Below are 19236 nucleotides of genomic sequence, written 5' to 3'. Positions count from 1 at the left end.
TTAATTAATAGTACTTATTTATCTGAACAACCAGTTATCCAAAACTTTTGGATGTCCCCCAGAGCATTCAGATAAATTGGAGTATAGTGTATACCCAATAGATTCTTAGGTCTGATCATCTTGATCACTTAATCAAAACTTTAATTACAGATGGGGATAATATCACTGCCTATTATTAAGAGTGTCTATCACTTTCCATTATACAAGTCTTTTTTTTCAGTTGTTTATAAACTTCACAAAACTTTAGCAGTTTGAGCTCACATTTTCCATGGCCAGTATCTGCCTTGGAAACAGGTTTGTTTTTTTGAAACAAGGTGAAAATAGTTACTCAATTACCTACAGTAACTGTTGTTGAGATGTGTTGTGCACATATATAGTCCACTGTGGGTGTATATGAACCCAATGCACTCAGGTGTCAGAGACTTGCTCCTGCTCTCCTTATGCATTGAGCCAAAGCCATAAAAAAGCGGTTATCACATCCTTCTCACCACTTATAAAATTATTGACAGCAGCAGAGGGGAAGGTGGGAGGGCCATGGAATGTATATGTGCACAACACATCTCAAAGAACAAGTTACTATAGGTAAGTAACCATTTTTGCTCCTTTAAGTCATTGTACGCATATACATTCCACTGTTCGTGACTGTAGCAGTTCCCTCTTAGGTGGTGGTATGTCAGATTATCTGAACAGAGACTACAATACCAACTTGCCCAAGTTGGCATTGTCCCAAGAGGTTAAATGATGGAACATCTGGAAACGCATGTCCAGATGGCCACGTTGTTGCTTTGCAGGCATCTGTCATGGAAACATTGCTCAAAAAGGCTGAGCAAGTGGACTGAGCCCTGGTGGAGTGAGCCTTTATTTTCAGTGGAGGAGAAAACCAGTGCAAGATGTTGTATTGTCACTGGGTAGCCTTTGATTCTCTCAGATTAGGCTAAAAAGAGCCTGGGAGAGTCTCTGAGGGCGAACAAGATGGAACGACAATGTTCTGCAGACATCCACTGTAAGACTGCTTTCTTCAGCTTTGGAGAACGAGGTTTCAGAAAAAATACTAGAAGCTAAATAGATTGATTCAGGTGAAAAGCTGATACCACTGCTGCAAGAGACCGGAATTGACATGACCAGCAGCCATCTTGTATATTCAGCCATCATAAATTGAAAACAAGAAAACCATAGAGAGTCAGGAAAATTTGGATTTGGCAGATAGAACAACATACCAGCTGCAGCATTACTAACAGGGATAGATACAGTAACATCACAGATTCATGGGAATGGAAGGGAGTATGGAGAAGCTAACATTATTTCTGCAAGTTTCTTACTGCATGTGAGTTTCTTGTTAGAAGTTGCTTTTGCTGATAAACAGAAATTATCAGATTTTTGATGTTGCTAGGGAAATTGTTTTAGCCCATGAGGGATTATTTTGAGAAATTAGTGTGTATTTTGGAGGAGCAGGGAGTCACATTCTACTGCTGATTACGCATTTCTACCCTGAGAGTGTATCCCACCAACAAGTCATAAAGATAAGCAGACCTTGAGATGCTTTAACAAACTTTGAAAAACATAAAAAGATAAGTAGGCAGGCACTAGATGTGGGAACCCCTGTATAGTGAAGTTTTATGTTAAATGATTGGTTGGAATTATTGTATAGTCACGGTTGGAGTGAAATAATTGGTGAGAGTCAGAAAAGAAGTTTGTTGGGCCTAACTCCAGGTCACAATTAAATCAATATCAAGCTGCTAAACCTCTGATACCCTGCACAACCATACCATGCAGAAGTAAGAGCCCCAGATGATCCAATCCTGACTAGCCATCCAGAGAAGTTCATCTGCTTTATTGGGAATACTGAGCACTGGATGCTTGGTGTGTGTATTCTGTTGATTACCTGCTAATAAATACAGGTTAAGGGTATTACTGTGTAAAGGCTCATTCACTCTCAAGGCCACCCAGAGGATTCAGGGGGCCTGGTTTTCGGCGGCAGGGGGTCCCCGCTTCAGAGGTAATTCGGTGGCGGGGGGGGGGTCGTTCCGCTCCGCCAACCCGCTGCCGAAGTTCCTCGAAGACCCGCGGCGGGGGGCCCCCACCACCGAAGACCCAGCACCTCGGCGGCAGGTCCCGGAGCGGAAGGACCGCCCACCACCAAATTGCCACTGAAGACCCGGAGCGGAAGAAGCTCCAGTGGCCCGGGCCCCTCAAGAGTTTTCCGGGACTACCGGAACGAGTGAAGAACGCCGCTCCAGGGGCCCCAAAAAACTCTCATGGGGGCCCCTACAGGGCCCAGGGCAAATTGCCCCACTTACTCCCCCCCGGGTGGCCCTGTTCACTCTGAAAAGTTCCCGCTAACCAGTAGAGGACCACTGGACTGAGAGAAGGGGCCCTAAATAGTTTAGATAACACCAGGGCCGTCCTAGCCATTTTGCCCTATGCAGCTCCCCCATGGGGGCACTGTGTGGGGCCCCAGGCCTCCAGGGGGGAGCGGCTGGACCCAGACCTCTGAGGGGAGGGGTTTGGGGGTACGGGGGGAACCACCCCCTAGCACTCACAGGCAGTGCGGCTGGGAGCCAGGGGAGCGAAGCAGGCTAGGGCCGGGTCGCTCCATTTACCACACAGTGAATGCAGGCCCCCCAACCCCTGCAGCAGTCCTCAGGGGAGTGGGGGCAGGGCCAGGACAGAGCAGGCACAGGGGCCATGGGGAAGAAGTGGAGCAAGGGTTGGAGCAGCAGGCAGCTTCACAGGGCACCAGGAAATGTGGTGCCTCAAATTTCCTGGTGCCCTACACAGCTGCGTACTTTGTGTATGGGTAGGAACGGCCCTGGGTAACACCACCATTGGCATGAACTTAAAGTGAGGCCTGAGAGAAACCTTGCTCCCTGTGCAGTTTTTTTTACAAGGACATCAGCTAGCAGAGCCTGTAGCTCCAAAGCTCTTCTTGCAGAAGTAATTGCTACCAGAAATGTAGTTTTCACAGATAGAGATAGCAATGTTGTTGCCAGGAGCTTAAAGGGCCCTCCCCCCATTAACCATGACAGAACCAACATCCATAATGGCACTGGGTCAGATACCAGAAGATAGTCGTTGACTAGACCTTTCAGAAATCTGGACATCAGAGGGTGAGAGAAAAAAAACAGAAAACCGTTCTACTGGTGAATTAACTGCAGACAGGAAACACAGGAAACTCTCACAGAGCTCACTGAAAGGCTGGATGACTTCAAATGTGACAAATAATCCAGTATATGATTAATGTCCAAGCAATAGGATGATAAAAAAATTAGATCAAGCCCAGATGGAATGGGGATGGTATGATGGGATAGCCTAACTTTGACAATTAATTGATATTTGATTATTAGTGGTAAAATATGCCCAATGGCCTGTGATGAGATATTAGATGGGGTGGGATTTGAGTTACTATAGAGAATGCTTTCCTGGGTGCTGGCTGGTGAGTCTTGCCCACATGCTCAGGGTTTACCTGGTTGCCATATTTGGGATCGGGAATTTTCCTCCAAGGCAGATTGGCAGAGGCCCTGGAGGTTTTTTGCCTTCCTCTGCAGTGTGGGGCACAGGTCACTTGCTGGAGGATTCTCTGCACCATGAAGTCTTTAAACCATGATTTGAAGACTTCAATAACTCAGACATAGGTTAGGGGTTTGTTACAGGAGTGGGTGAGTGAGATTCTGTGGCCTGCGTTGTGCAGGAGGTCGGACTAGATCATCATAATGGTCCCTTCTGACCTTAAAGTCTATGAAAATCCCTTCCACTTAGCTGTGTATGTTGTGCAAGTGGAATCTTTCCTGCTGCTCAGTAAGACAGCTTGAACATCTTTGGAGCACAATGTTTTCCTGAGCATTTAACCTGGCATCATCTATGCAGTGAGGTGGAGAGATCAGAGGTTGGGATGCAGACACCTGCCCTGGTTCAAAGATACGTCATGTTCAACTGGTGGCCTGATTGAAAGCTGGTGTAGGTCTGTGAACCAGTACCATCTTGGCCAGGCTGGTGCTGCTAAGATTAATGTTACTTTGTCTGTTTTCAGCTTCTTGAGTACTGTTGGGATGAGGAGAACTGGAGAAAACACATACAGCAGATGATTGGTCCATAGGAGGAGATATGCATCTGTTAAGAAACCCAGACTCTGGCCTGAATCAAAATCTTTTGCATTTGTTGTTCAGGTTGGTAGTAAGTCTATTTTTGGGTATCACCACTGATGGACGATCTGGAGAAGGATGTCCTTTTTGATTGACCACTCCACTAAATCCCAGCTGAAGGAATCTGCAATGGTTTCCTCACTCTTGGAAGGTAGAAAACTCTCAGGGAAACTTTGTTCCTTATGCATAGGTTCCACAGATGGATAGCCTCCTGACACAGCTAAGTCAATATTGACACTTGCTGAGATAAAACACTGCAATGGACAGCAGGGGCTTTGAATCAGAACGTGTCAGAATACCATTCAGGTACTATGTTGTAGTCAAGTCATAACATACAAAATAGGCAAGCTAAAAATCAAAGAGATAGGGTGGAATGAAGTGGGGGTGGTCAGAGAGAGGCAGTGGCAGGATGTACATTGCAGGGATGAAGCAGTGAGTTGGGGGTTACCAAGGATGGGAAGGGGAGGGTTGGGGAGGGGAGGGCCCACCCAAACTCACTCAATTGCAACCCAGCTAAAGGAGCGGGAGGGACCAAGATGCTCTATATGCAGATTCCTGCTCCCAGTTGTCAGCCTAAATGGGAAGTGACAAATCCAGTCTAGCACTTACACACCAATCACCATGCACAAAGTGGCCCTGACATGGGGTAACAGTGAATGAAAATTATCACATCAGTTAAACATCCTCAGGGAGGAAATCACCACCTCCCCATATTAGGTAACATTATGTAGCCAACCACTACTAGTCCAAGCGAACAGCCAATAAATTCTCTGTGCCAAATTAGGCAGCCAATCAATACTTCGAAACCCAACAATCCATCAGTATTAGCCATTTCTTGTTCTGCTGCCAATCACTGTATTCCCACCAGTCATCCACTCTCATTGCCCATACCCAGAAAGAATCTATTCTGGTAACCCCTGCCCTGCACACCAATCACCACGGCGGAGTACCATGCTGGAACTTCCCCATGGATGGTCAGGGAGTCCCATGATAACCTAAGGCAGATAGCAAGGACTGCCCCCCATCACTTTTAAGCTAGGTTTTTGGGGTGGGGAGGGCATTCCCGTACCTTGAGATTTATGACTAAACCACCGGGTGTTGTCTGTAAGGATCTGCACCTTCCCAGCTCCTAATGGTAGATATAAATGACTCACAGTCCCAATGAACAATACAGAGCTTCAGCACATTTACATACAGAGAGATCTCCTGGGGTAATCACAGAGCTTGCACACAAAGTCAAGCAAGGTAGGCCCCCAAGCCTTTGGTAGATGCATCTGTAACCAGAGAGTCATAGTTGATTCTGGAAGGGCTAAGTCCAGGGACTGAAGCATTCATGCAGGTATGCAAACCAGCATGTCCAGAAGATGCCTAGATGGATGATATATTGAACGGAGTCAGGCCTGAAGACAGCAAAGGTGAAGTCTGACATGTGGAGTTACTTATTTGCATGAGGCCAGGTGGCCCAGTTGTTGTAGGCAGGAAGGCATTGTTGTTGGGTTGAACTTCAAGCTTTCAGACAGAGTAAGAACTGAAACCTGTTCAAAGGAAGACAGGAGATCACAATTACAGTGTCGAGGTCTGCTCCTATGAATATTATATGCTGCGTCAACTGTAACTTTGTTTTGCCTAAATTCAGTTTCAGGACCAGATGAAAGAACAGCTATCTGATTTCAAGGCTGTGGATGTGGATATGGATGCTTGAGGCTCTGCACAACAGCCAATCGTCAAGGCAAAGGGAAATTTGGACACCTAGGTGACACAAGTGGTCCGCTATCACCATGCGTTTTATCAAGACTCTTGGGGCTGACAACAGGCTGAAGGGGAGCACCATAAATTGGTAGAGTGCATCTCCTGCTATGAAGTGAAGGTACTTCCTGGGGCATAGATGTATTGCCACATGGATCTATGAGTCCTACAAATCAAGAGCAGCATACCATTCTCCAGGAAAGGGATAATGGAAGCAATGGTAACTATCCTGAACTTGATTTTCTTGATAAAGCAGTACAACTTGGTCAAAAAATGGGACAAAAACTATCTGACTTTTGGGGAATTAGGAAGTAACAGGCATAGAATCCTTTCCCTATGTGGTGACAAACCACCTCTTCTATTGCTCCTAATTCCAAAAGAGACTGTACTTATTAAAGCAATACAGTCTTACAGATGGTTCCCTGCAAAGAGATGGGGAAGGTGGACTGGAGAATGGGAGGGAGGTGAACTGGATAACATATCCCTCCTTTATAGTGCTGAGCAGCCCTTATTCAATGTTGTGTCATTCCAAACACTATAAAAGAGCAATAGGTGTCTTCCAAAAGGTGGGACAGGTATGGTGTCCTCAAAGAGTCAGTAAAAATACTTGTTTAGAGGTTGTCGAGGCCTGGTGACAATGAAGATTGTGGTTTGTATCAAAATACTCTTGTTCAAAAAATAGAGCTATTGCCTCATTTTCTTCAGACAGAGTATCAGGTATCATAGACTGTGATGCTGATCAATCTGGTTGTAACATGCTTGGATGCTCTGCAAGAATGAGGCCCACGCACATTGTGAGTTATTTGGCTTTAATGAAGGTAAAGTGACACATTTGCAATGGGGACCCTGGGTGTTGCTGTCACTTTGGCGGGGAACCCAGCACCGAAGCTCAGCTCAGCCTGGGTCGGAGTCCAAAGGCGGGACCGGGAGCATACAGCTATATATACACAATACAAAAGCAACTTATACATATGCAAAAAGGGACTTCCCACAAGCTATGCCCGCCCTTTGGCCTAAGGCTATACAAACTGGTTTCAACCAGTTAAAAGCAAGTTATAACTGGCATGCCGTGTCCTACAATGACCGGCCACTTAGCAAGCAGGGGCTTTCCACAAGGCCGCTGAGAAAGCGAAGATACCCTAGCTAGGCCATGACACAGTCTTCCGCAGTCCCCTACACTGGTGAAACCCAATCAGAGAATTCTGCCATCAGATCACAGAATCATAAAAATATAGGACTGGAAGGGACCTCAATAGGTCATCTCCTGCACTGAGGCACGACCAAATGTTATCTAGACTATCCCTGACAGCTGTTTGTCTAACCTATTCTTTAAAACCTCCAATGACGGAGAGTCCACAACCTCCTTAGATAATTTGTTCTAGTGCTTAACTACCCACAGTCAGGATAGTTTTCCTAATGTCCAACCTAAATTTCCCTTACTTCAGCTGAAGCACATTACTTCTTAAAATAAAAAATAAAAACCATTGTCCTGTCAATGGTTAAGGAGAACAATTTATCACTCTCCTCTTTATAAACCTTTCAAGGAAGAGGAAGAGTATATTTTGATACAGACTGGCTAACCTCCTGAGGTGGGCTTTAAACTAGGTTTAAGGGAGGCAGGAAACAAAAGCCCATAGGTAAGTCCAAAACACAAACATCTGGGTGAAGGGTTGGACTCTTGGGGAAACATGGGATATGCAACATGGACAAAAGACAGACAGGAGAGAATACAGAGGGGAAATCTGATAAACATGTTAGATGTCTGTGTATTAATGCAGGAAGTATGGGGAACAAAGAAGAAAAACTAGAAGTACTAGTGAATAATCACAGATATGGCACATGGCATCACAGAAACTTGGTGGGATAATTCATATGACTGGAATATTGGTACAGAAGGATACTGCTTGTACAGGAAGGACGGGTAGGGAAAAAAGGAGGTGGTGTTGCCATGGATATCAAAGATGTATACAACTGCATTGAGGTTGAGATAGAAGTGGGAGACAAACCTGTTGAAAGTCTCTGGGTAAGGATAATAGTGGTAAAAAAACAAAAGTAAAAATCATGCTAAGGATCTAATATAGACCACCAGCCCACATAAAAAAGTGGTGGATGAGACTTAAAAATAAACAATTAACAAAATCATCCAAAATGCAGGACTTGGTAGGGCTACTGTACTGCTCATAACTCTGAAAGATCAGGCCCAAGGCATCTCAGATTGGGCACCCAAAATTAGTGTATACTTTTTACCTTAATCTCTGTGTCAGTTCCTCATCTGTAAAATTAGAATACCACTGCCACCTCATCTCAGAGGTGTTGTGGAAATTAATTAATTAATATTTGTAAAGCACTCAGATACTGCAATGATGAGCACTACAGTAAAGCCCATTAGGAAATCAATAATTCTGTCTTCAGAGTACGGTGTGAATAATAGTACTATAAGGAAGGCCTAGAGCCACACACTGAATAATAAGCTGAAAAACAAAATATCTTAAAAGCTCCTCATGAAATGAGCACCATCCATCTTGTGCCTGAATAATGTAGATGCCCTGTGTAAAGTATAGTATGTGATCATATAATTAAAGATTGGACTATATTGCATACAAATAAGGGCCAAATTAAGGTTGCACAGATAACAGATTATATTAACTTATTTTATCATATTGTTGAGAGGACCCATAAAAACCATGAACTGAAAAAAACTGGCTAGAAGCTAGTCAAAGCAGGCACGATGTAAACTTCCGCATAGAAAAAAAAAAAATATATATATATATACACACACACACACACACACACATACATACATACACACTTACTGTGATGGGGCAAGGCCAGATGGCTACCGTAAAGTACTGAGGAACAGGTATGTTAGCCGCAGGCTAAACAAATCCCTAGTACCGTGGTAACCAAATGGCAGTTGCTCCAGGTTAATCAAGGCACCTGGGGCCAATTAAGATCTTTCTAGAAGGCAGTGGAGATAGCTACATTGATTAGAACACCTGCAGCCAATCAAGGCAGGCTAATCAGAGCATCTGGGTTTAAAAAGGAGCTCACTCCAGTCAGATGAGGAGGAGCCAGAGGAGAGGAAGCCGTGTGAGGAGCTGGGAGCAAGAAGCGCAAGGAGCTGAGACTGAGAGGATGTGCTACTGGAGGACTGAGGAATTATCAGACAATCAAGCATTATCAGACACCAGGAGGAAGGTCCTGTGGTGAGGATAAAGAAGGTGTTTGGAGGAGGCCATGGGGAAGCAGCCCAGGGAGTTGTAGCTGTCATGCAGCTGTTACAGGAGGCACTATAGACAGCTGCGATCCACAGGGCCCTGGGCTGGAACCCGGAGTACAGGGTGGGTCTGGGTTCCCCGCAAACCTTGCAACTCCTGATCAGACAAGGAGGAGTTGACCCAGACTGTTGGTTCCACCAGAGGGGAAGATCACTGAGGTGAACAAATCTGCCAATAAGCGCAGGACCCACCAAGGTAGAGGAGGAACTTTGTCACAATACACACACACACACACACACACACACCACTCTTGCTATTCCAGTCTAAGACTTCTCTGAAAGCAGAAAAATACTAATTATGTTAAATTGTGAGGGGATTTTGTAGTATACAAGTGTCTATAAGGAACCAGACAGAGACCATGAAACTCATTGTCACTTATCTATGGCCAAATCCAAAACCAAGTCTTCACAAATGAGCACATTAACCTACTGAGCCATCTGCCTCATTATGATTTAATACAAACATTTTATTTCTGAGTATCCAATTACCTAATTAAACTTGTCATGATTTTTGAGTGCCATCTCTAAACCTATTGTAAAAAGCTTTTAAAACTAAAAAATGGTTTAATCCTGCTTTAGAATTGAAGACAAATTGTACTAATTCATTTTTTACACAAATTTATGATACTAAGCTACAAAGTATTGCCAGAAGGCAAAAAGAATAGTTCCTTACCCTACTGCAATTGTGGTTCTTCGATATGTGTTGATCAGAAGTATTCCGCTTCGGGTTTGCAATGCACCCTATGTGCTGGAGATCAGAATCTTTGGGCCAGCAGTGTCCACCGAGATGGATTCTGTGCCCTCACACCCCCCACAACTGAGGGCATAAAGAGCAAAGTGGAGATCAACTACTCCTCAGTTCCTTCACCAATAAGAAGTCTAGGTGTTAATTAGATTCTGTAGAAGCAAGAAAGGGGGGTTGATTGGGGATTATATATGGAGAACACATCTCAAAGAACCACAGTTACTGTAGGGTAAGTAACTGTTCCCTCGTCTTCAAGTGTTTGACAATATACGTATTTTACTTCTAATGATTCACAAGCAGTCCTGGAGGCAGATGCTCAGACAAGTGTGCCAGAACCTTTATAGAAGTGGGCACTGGGAGGGCCAAAGCCAAAGTGCCCCCTTCCTTTTCAAGGCTGGCTGCTCTGGCAGTGAGCCAGCTTCCCTTTCTTCTGGTGCCAGTAGCCCCTAGTGGGTGAAAAGTGTAATTGCAGCATCTCCCCAGCAGAATCCATTATTTGCGGGGGAGGACAGGGGGAATCTGCAGGGACACGAATTCTGCACTTACATTTCTTTTGTTAAAAAGTGAGTCCCCCCCCCCCGATTCTAGTGCCAGGGCTCAGAGTTTACTTAAATAATTAAGACAGCTCTGCCAAAGCAGGCATCTGACTTAGATGCCTCAACAAGGGAATAATGCCTTTAAAAATGTATATATTGATTCCCAAGTAGCTGCCCTACAAATTTCAGAGATCAGTACATTCAAATAAGCCACAGAGGCTCAAATAGGGGTTCCATGAGCCACAGAAGGATGAGGATGTTGAGATCTCAAGAAGAAGCTGGGTCTCTGACAGTGAGTCATGAACACAAAAGTCCTTGAGAAATCTTATCACTATGGAGTGTGAGAAGAGTGATTGTGAAAATCAGAGCATGATATGCAGAGATTGCAGCTAAATGGACTTTCAGGAAACTAAATGCTAGGCCTTTTTCCTTCAGAGATAATATGTAGTCTAGAACTTTTGGTACTGGAGCCTCAACTGGGTCCACATTGTCCTGGGCTGCTTATATAGAAAATTATTTCAAATTTTGCAGCACAGGTTTCTACGGAGGAGGCCTTCCTAAACACTGCTAATATTGTTCATCCAGTCAGCATTAAGGCCATCAGATGTAGCAAGTGGGGTTCTAGAGGCAGTGTTTCAGAACCAAGGTCCATACAGACAGGGAGATAGATGGGAGGTTCACTGGACAATCGGAGAAGGTCTGAAAGCCAGAACTGTCTCAGCTAATATGGGGTTATCAAGATCACTGTGTCTGTCACATTTGATTTGTATTATCTTGGGGAATCAGCAGAACCAGAAGGAATGCACAGAGGAGGCTCTTAGACCACAGGAGGAGAAATGCATCATTAGAGATTTCATGTTCATGCCTCTCCTAGAACAGAACATCTTGCATTTGGCAGTCTCTGCTAATTCAAATGGTCTATCGCCAGGTTCCACCACACCTGGAAGATAGGGTGTAACATGGTGTCTCAATGACCGCATAAGGTTGGATACCAGGTTCCTGCTTAATAAGTCTGACATATTCTTGTTTATTCCTGGGAGGTGAAGGGCCAGCACGGTTTCTGAATACAGTTGGCACCATTCGCAGAGTTTGATGGCTGCCTGACATAACCAGGATGAGCGTATGCCACCCTACTTGTTGATGTAATACATTGCTGACATATTGTCTGTCATGATCTGCAGTACTGAATTCCTCCATGTCGTACAAGGGGCTCTGTATTGGAGGAGAAGGGTGAACATTGATTTGGGGGGTCTTTTGATGTATTTCAGTCCAGTTTGGGGATTTTGGATGCAAGTTAAGCACTGAAAGAAATTTTAAAGACTTTCAGAGGGGCTTTTTTGAGGAAAAAGCTTGTTAGGGTTCTAGCCAGTGGTAGTACACTGCTAGATTATGACTTGCTGCCACTGGCAGTAAGAAGGCATGGAAGCAGGCCCACTCCACCCTTTATGCCCTTTTATAGGAGCACGAGGAGACAAACTGCGAACATGGTTCCAGCAGACATTGCTAACTGAAAAAAAACAAAAACCTGGCCTCGTATGCATGCATACCCTGAGTGGGATCCACATTGACACACACTGAAAGAAATTATGTCTGGTGTCATAAACAGACAGTAAAGGGTTAAGAAGTTCACCTAGCCTAGCTGACACCTAACCAGAGGAACCAATAGGGGGACAAAATGTTTCACCCAGGAAGGAGGGAAGAGTCCTTTGTTCAGTCAGTCCATTAAGTTCTGTGCGGAGTTAAAAGACCAAGGAATCACCCAGGGTAGTGAGTATTAGAGAAGGAATGAATTAGCTTATGTTTATTTCCTTTTGTGACTTTTTCTTTTTGCATTAGAGGGATAATCAAATTGGGTTTTCTTTTGTGTAACTAAGGTTTTGCCCAGGGGAGCATCCTCTGTGTTTTGAATCTATTGTCTGAGAGAGTAGCTTGTATGCTAATCTCTCAGATGTATTTCTTTTACACCTTTTCCTTAATTAAAAGTCTCCTTTCTAAGAACCTGATGGATCTTAAAACAAGGAAAAAATCAAAGAGGTTTGGATCAGGGTTCACCAGGAAATTGGTGGAGAAGTCTCTCAGGGTTACCGAGGGAAGGTTTACAATACTTGGGTGGGAGAGATTTTCAGGGGGAAGACAGAGTTTCCCAAATGACTCATAAACAGTTGTTTTAAACGATTTAGGTGGTGGCAGCAACCAGATCTAAGCTGGAAATTAAGCTTAGGGGTTCTCATGCAGGTCCCCACATCTGTACCCTAAAGTTCACAGTGGGGGTGAAACCTATGACATCTGGAAACAGAGGTAATGTTCCCAGTGGTTGAACTGACAAATTTCATCAGATCAGAGGATTGCCTAGGACAAATTGGTGCTACCATGATCAGAACTTCCACATCTGAGCTTCTTTAAGACCATCAGTATAAGGAGGGTGATCTGATGACAAATATACCAGTTCCAAAGGCAAACGGCTTCCCCACTCTGCTCTTTTTCCCCTAGGTTGAGGAGCACGAGGGCATATGTGTGGTTCCAATGAGTACTGCTGGCTAAAGATTCCATTCGAGTGAATGGAATGTATGTGCACGATAAGTAGAATATTTATGGACGCATATTCAAAGTATGGTATTTTCAGTGACAAACTGTCACAATATCCTTAAGATATAAAGAAACTGGGGCAAAAGTACTTAGCGGAAGGGGGGAGAATTATCAAAGTATTGCTTCACCTTTTTGACAGTCTTTCCACACAATTTTTCTGGTTTTCTCATAATGTGTATTCAGCCAGGTAAGGAGGAGTCTTTCAGACGGAGAATATATATTACTGGATAAAGGCTCAGCATTTATTCTTGGCATGCTTTGCGGGCTTTCTGAGCTCAACAGATTACTGGTAGTAAGTGATGATACACGTGCAAGGACCAACACCTGAAATCAGAAAATGTATTTCATCTTTTTACTAAAAAGTATAATTACAATTCCAAGTAGAAAGAACAAAACACAAAAATACAATTAATTACTTTTCAAACACAGAAAAACTTTCAGATTTGAAGCTATTTGGTAGATTCTAAATTAACATAAAGGCATATTGCATTAATGGGGCAGGGCTGCCAGTCTCCACCTTTTTAAAAACAAGTTTCTTTATTGTTTTCAAGAATATCATTTACAAACAGTGAACAGCATGAAATTTAACCACCTCTTCAAACACTAAAAAAAAAAAATGATGTATAAAAGCATGGGTATGAATTCAACTCAATGTGCTCCTAAAATTATGCAAATATAACATTAAATATTATATTACATTATTATAATATTAAATCTTCCCTTCCATCCTCAAATGCACAGCAAAAAACCTAGAGCCGGCCCTGGGGTGTCCACCTCACATCAGGCATGAAGGGGTTAAGGTGGCCATATGGGCCAATTAACTCCCCAGGCCGTACCTGGAGGAGGAGCCAGGGAGCAGGGATTAATTAGAGGAAGCTCAGCTGGATGGGAACAGGAGGGGACTGTATAAAGTCCAGAAGCTGAGCGTAGCAGGGGCTGCAGGGAAGTAGTATGCAGTCACTCCCTGGGAGAAGGGAGGTATGTTTGGAGCTATAGAGTTAGGTAGCCTATAGTTACTCCTTGGGAGGAGGAAACTTGGGGTGGCAACCCCAGAGAAGGGGAAGAGCGAGAGAGGTAGGAAAGGCTCCGGGGAAAAGCAGCAAGGCATAGGATAGTGCAGTCCTTGTCTGCTGAGGAGAGGGCCGGCCCCTGAGCTAGAACCCCGAAAAGAGGGTGGACCTGGGTTCCCCTACCAGCCACTTGAGAAGTTACACACTCCATGCAGTGGAGAGCAGAATGTCTAGGACAGTTTTCCCCAACAGACTTTGATATCTCAGAAGGGGGAAACATGCATAGTGACCTGGCCAGAGGGCCAAGTCATGAAGAGAAAGCTGTAGCTCCTGGTGTAAAAGGGGCCGCAGGGTGAGAGAAGACAACAGATGGAGAGAGCACGAGAAGAGGGCACAAGCACCTGGAAGGAGCAAATCCCCAGAGCAGCCAGGAGGAGGTGCCCTACCAGTGAGTGGACCCTGTGACAGGCCCTTTTCCTGCACTTAGTTATAAAGGTACTTGTATAGCACCCTCATCGTAGTATCTCAGAGCCTCACAATCTTTAATGTATTATTTCAAAACACCCCTGTAAGGAAGAAAAGCACTATTGTTCCCCTCTTACGGTTGGGGAACAGAGGTACATATGTCTATATAGGATGGAAAGCCAAGGTGTGAATCTACAGTACGCGGTAACAACATCCTGTGTGGACACTGCTACAGTGCACTAAAAGTTCCGTATGGGTCTTTTACATCAGCAGACAGTCAGGATCTGCAGTGTCTGTAGGAGGAGTCTTGTCATATAACTTATAAAAAGATCTGTGGTTTAAACTTTATATCTCTGGTCTCACACCAGGTTCCTAAAGTATAGAGGCTGCAGCTTACTCATAAGGAAGACACTCTTGGCTGCCTAACTGTGATAGAAAGCATGACAAGCATAGAGGACAGCCATGATGGACTGTACCTAAGTGAAACAAACATCACAGGAGGAACCTGAAGCCTCAAAAGGTCTTGAAAGGGAGAACAGTATATAACTGTTTTAGCTGCCAATTTTGATGAGAGAAATCAATCATGACACTCCAGGTTAAAAAAAAAAATGTGAAGAGATATCTATGTCAAAGCACGTGTTAATTTTATCACTGATTATCCTAAGGATGCTGAGTACTTGATGTTTAAGAGTAGTGTTTACATGGCATCACACACTTGGAACCCTTCAAGACTGAAAACTGAAGTGCTTCTAGATATGCAGTGTGCTTTCTTCAAGCTCCTAGACAGAGAGTAAAAGGGCTGACAAGAACACCATCCATTCAGTTGTAGATGTAGTACTGAGGGAGGAATACTTGACAGCACAGCACCCTCCAGGAAAAGCAGCTTTTTTTTAATCTTATTTGATCAGAATGGAAATAAACTCTGCCTTTCAGGGCTGTTTATGCCCGGATACAGTATGCACAAGTGATTGTTCATTTTTAACAGACACTTTAGATGAACATTTCTTCAAAAACATGAACTCTTCATTTCAGAATCCAAGACAAAGAATTTTTAAGAGTAGTAAGTCAACCAACTCCAACCACTCTACCTATTTTAAATCAACAAAGCATTTTATGATCTGTAGGGCCCTACCAAATTCAGTCTATTTTGGTCAGTATCACATCTGGGGGTTTTAAAATTAGTCAATTTCACGTTTTCAGATATTTACGTTTGAAATTTCACAGTGTTGTAATGGTGGGGTCTCTATCCAAAAGGCAGTCAGGGTGGGAAGGCCACAAGGCTACTGTAGGGGGGTTGTGGGACTGCCACACTTACTTCTGCCCTGCTGCTGGCAGGGGTGCTGCCTTCAGAGCTGGACAGCCAGAGAGGAAGGCTGCTGGCCCAGCGCCCAAATCTAAAGCCAGGACCACCGTCAGACAGTGCAAAAGTGAAGGTTGCGGAGTATGGGGGATGGTTACCATATGTCTGGTTTTCCTGTGAGTCTCCAGCCCAAGAGGGGGGCTCACAGCTCCAGGCCATAGCCTCCCCATGTGGGTGGAGGGTTAACAGCTCCAGTCACAGCCTCCCCATGCAGTGGGGTGGAGGATTTAACAATGTCAGCTACCAAGCTTCCTGAAACCGGGGGAGATCCTGGAGGTGGGTCTGATCCACCCCGGGAGCAGCCCCTGCAGGGGAAGAGGAAGTCTTGTCCTTCCTCATCCCCAGTTGGCATGAGCACTGGTGACCTGCACAGGGTAGGAGCCCCTGGCTGCATGCCAGATTTCACATAGCAGATTGGATTTCATGATCCATGATACATTTTTCACAGCTGTGAATTTGGTAGCTTTTGCACATTAGTAGGACCCTAACTATATAATCTGTTGAAGTATACATTACTTTTAACTAATGCCCACATTATAAACAGACTCCTATTTTGCAAGCAGAGAGGGTAATATTTACACGTTTAAGTCCCCCCACTGCATTTAAGTCTGTTAGCAACCATATTCAGTTGCATTAACAACTAATTGTACTCCAAAACCACTGTCCCTAAGGATATTTCTATACCGCAAAAAAAAGGATGTTCTTAACTCTGGTTAGCTAACTTGAGTTAAAATATCAGTGAAGACATAGCAACTTGGATTAGCAGTGCAAACTTTAACTCCAGCTGTTAATCAAGTTAAAAGCCAAGTTGCCACATTTGCACTTCTATTTTAATCCATGTTAGCTCACCCATGTTAAGAACACTTTTTTTTGCAAGTATCTTTATAGACATAACCTAAAAGAAAAGAAATCTTGAACCTCCTAATATGTCAGCATTTCCAGATCCAAAACTGGCAAAAAAAATAAAATGAAACAAGTGGTGTGTGCATGCCTTACTCTAAAGATAGTGTTTTGGCATGTTCATGCACAGGGTCATGTGTCCAGACATATGCTTGGCTTATCTGCTTTTAATGATCCTAGATCAGTGTAACTATAAATGGTTATAAAAACATTTTTAAAGTATTATGTTTCATAGACTGTTACCAGTTAATACAAAATGAATTAGATAGTCAGTGTATATTTTTCGTGATTATCTAGGAGCAGAGATGTTATTTTTCATTTCTATAAGCAGTAGTGAGTGTGTTAAAACTGAAATGCACTCCAAAAATAAAATTCTGAACACCACCACATTAAAAAAAAAAAGAAGAGTATGTCAAAGAAGAACATATTTTTGGTGCAACAGATTCCTATTATTTTTTCTGGCATATCTATGTTTCAATATTATGGGAGTACAACCTAAAATATTTAAGTCACAGCACCAGTAAAAAACTAAATAGTATTTTTTTTAGTTGTGAATCTGAATAAGATGTAAATGTTGATAAATATAATCATTCCTTTTTCTGTTAGTTACTGAAGAGAGTGGTATTTAACTACACCATGTTTTTTTTCCCTTTAACACCCTTGCAGCTTCTTGCTCTCATATTGTCATCTGGTTAAATTAATCTTCACAGTTTAGGGTCCACCTTTTCCTCAGAACATGCCTGAACTTCATTACTGTCCTTTGGAATTATACATGTATATCCAGGAAATCAATTCCATGTCAAGAAATACGAGCATAAATTTCAGCTACGAACCATGTAATTTACAAATTATAAAAAACTGAAAAAATATATCTTAGCTAAGCAGATGAATTCTTTTGCTACTTGTTAAAACATATGGGGTAGTTGAAGGAAAGAATTATTCTGTTCAATCTCACCTTGTTTGAAATCTTCCTGTAATATTTGCAAAGATCATTTAAAAGCTTAGTACTATAAGATATTACAATGTCTGCAATGTACCTTGTATACCTGGAGTAGCACATCGGTCCATACACGTTTGCTCATGGTCTCAAATACATTGTCATCCAAAACAAACAGACTCTTATTGTTAAAAATTTCAGAGTTCTTCATGTTAGCTTTTTGCAGGTCAGTCATCTGAACCTTCAGATAAAGGACAATGAGATTTATATTTTATCTTAAACTACGACATCTATAGGGTATGATAACCATGAGCAACAGCCACTACTGGCTTTAAAAAGTGCATCAGGTAAACAATTGCTTTTTCTAATAGAATTACATATTTAGTGGATTAAAAAAAAAGCAGTCCATGCAGTATATTAGAAATTTGCTAAAGTATATAACGGTGTTTTTCATATACTTATTGTCTGTTTAATTTTGAATATAGCAGCAAAAAGAGTGACTACAAGTTTGGACTGAAAATACCCAGGCATCACACCATAAACTGGGATGGATGGATGCGTAAATGAGCTCTGCTTGCATGTTTCTTGTGCAGTTCTCCTTGGAATGCCAAATTCAGTCCTAGGTATCAGAAAGAGAGTGAGTGACAAAACTGGACTTAGTCTGGAAAAAAACTACAAAAGTATTAGGGAATGAGAGAGTGACTTATGGGGAAAGAACAGAAACATTTAATATGTATGCTACTTGATACATACTTGTATACTAAGATACAGAGATAATAGTCTACTACAACATATCTGAAGCAAGGGTCAAATTGGGGAAAAAAGAATTATGGTTCCCTTCCAAAAATTCTACCTACAAAATAGGCTCCATCAATATATGAATAGCCAAAACAAGATACTGCTCCCAGTAGATTGTGCAGATGTTCAAAAATATTGTATTGCCACTTGGCTCCCTAGGCTACTTGAGCTTGACACCCCCTCAATAGGATTTAAATATAGCCATGAGCTCTGCTGGGTTCCTTGGATTTATTTGCTTTTGGACAGGGGTGGGAGGAAGGGGAAGTACTCTCTCTCAATCTGGTATTTGAGGTGCAAAAATGAAACATCACACTCAGTAAATTGTGTGGATCTGTGATCCTCTCTCTCCTTTCTACATGACGGATCAAATAGCCAACAATGCTAACATTTAAGTTTTCATTATTCGGTATCTGAGTAATCACCTCACTGAGATGAATGGGGCAGCTCACACCTCTCAGGGCCATTGTTCCAGGCTCTCGGCAGATTCATCGCCGCATCATTAAACTTTGTTCATATTTTTGAAATTTCCTTTGCAACAATAATATCTAGAGACTTATTGTTTTTAAATTAATGCTGACATCTGGAGAGCAAGACAACAGTTTCAGAGAGGTGCCTGAATGGCATATGGTTATGTAGTGGCTGTTTCTGACCCCTGTTTAGAAAGGTGGAAAGATGAAGTCAGGAAGCAAATTAGCTAGGGATTTTACCACACAGAAATTTAACTAGGATCAATGAAA

At 43.0% G+C, this 19236-nt stretch overlaps 1 protein-coding gene across 1 annotated transcript in view; it reads right to left on the bottom strand.

The window, feature by feature from the left end:
- The window catches only part of CFAP47 (cilia and flagella associated protein 47), a 680893-nt gene that overhangs the window by 511270 nt on the left and 150387 nt on the right, over nucleotides 1-19236 (bottom strand). The window contains exons 32-33 of the mRNA XM_050936444.1: nucleotides 17802-17942; nucleotides 13158-13353 (exon numbers count right to left, since the gene is read on the bottom strand). Coding sequence (XP_050792401.1) covers nucleotides 13158-13353; nucleotides 17802-17942 — 337 coding nt within the window. The remainder of the gene's footprint in view (nucleotides 1-13157; nucleotides 13354-17801; nucleotides 17943-19236) is intronic.

This window comes from Gopherus flavomarginatus, chromosome 1, assembly GCF_025201925.1.
Source record: "Gopherus flavomarginatus isolate rGopFla2 chromosome 1, rGopFla2.mat.asm, whole genome shotgun sequence".
NCBI lineage: Eukaryota > Metazoa > Chordata > Testudines > Testudinidae > Gopherus > Gopherus flavomarginatus.
The sequence above is the reverse complement of the archived record's forward strand: the minus strand, read 5'-3'. Positions and strand labels throughout refer to the sequence as shown.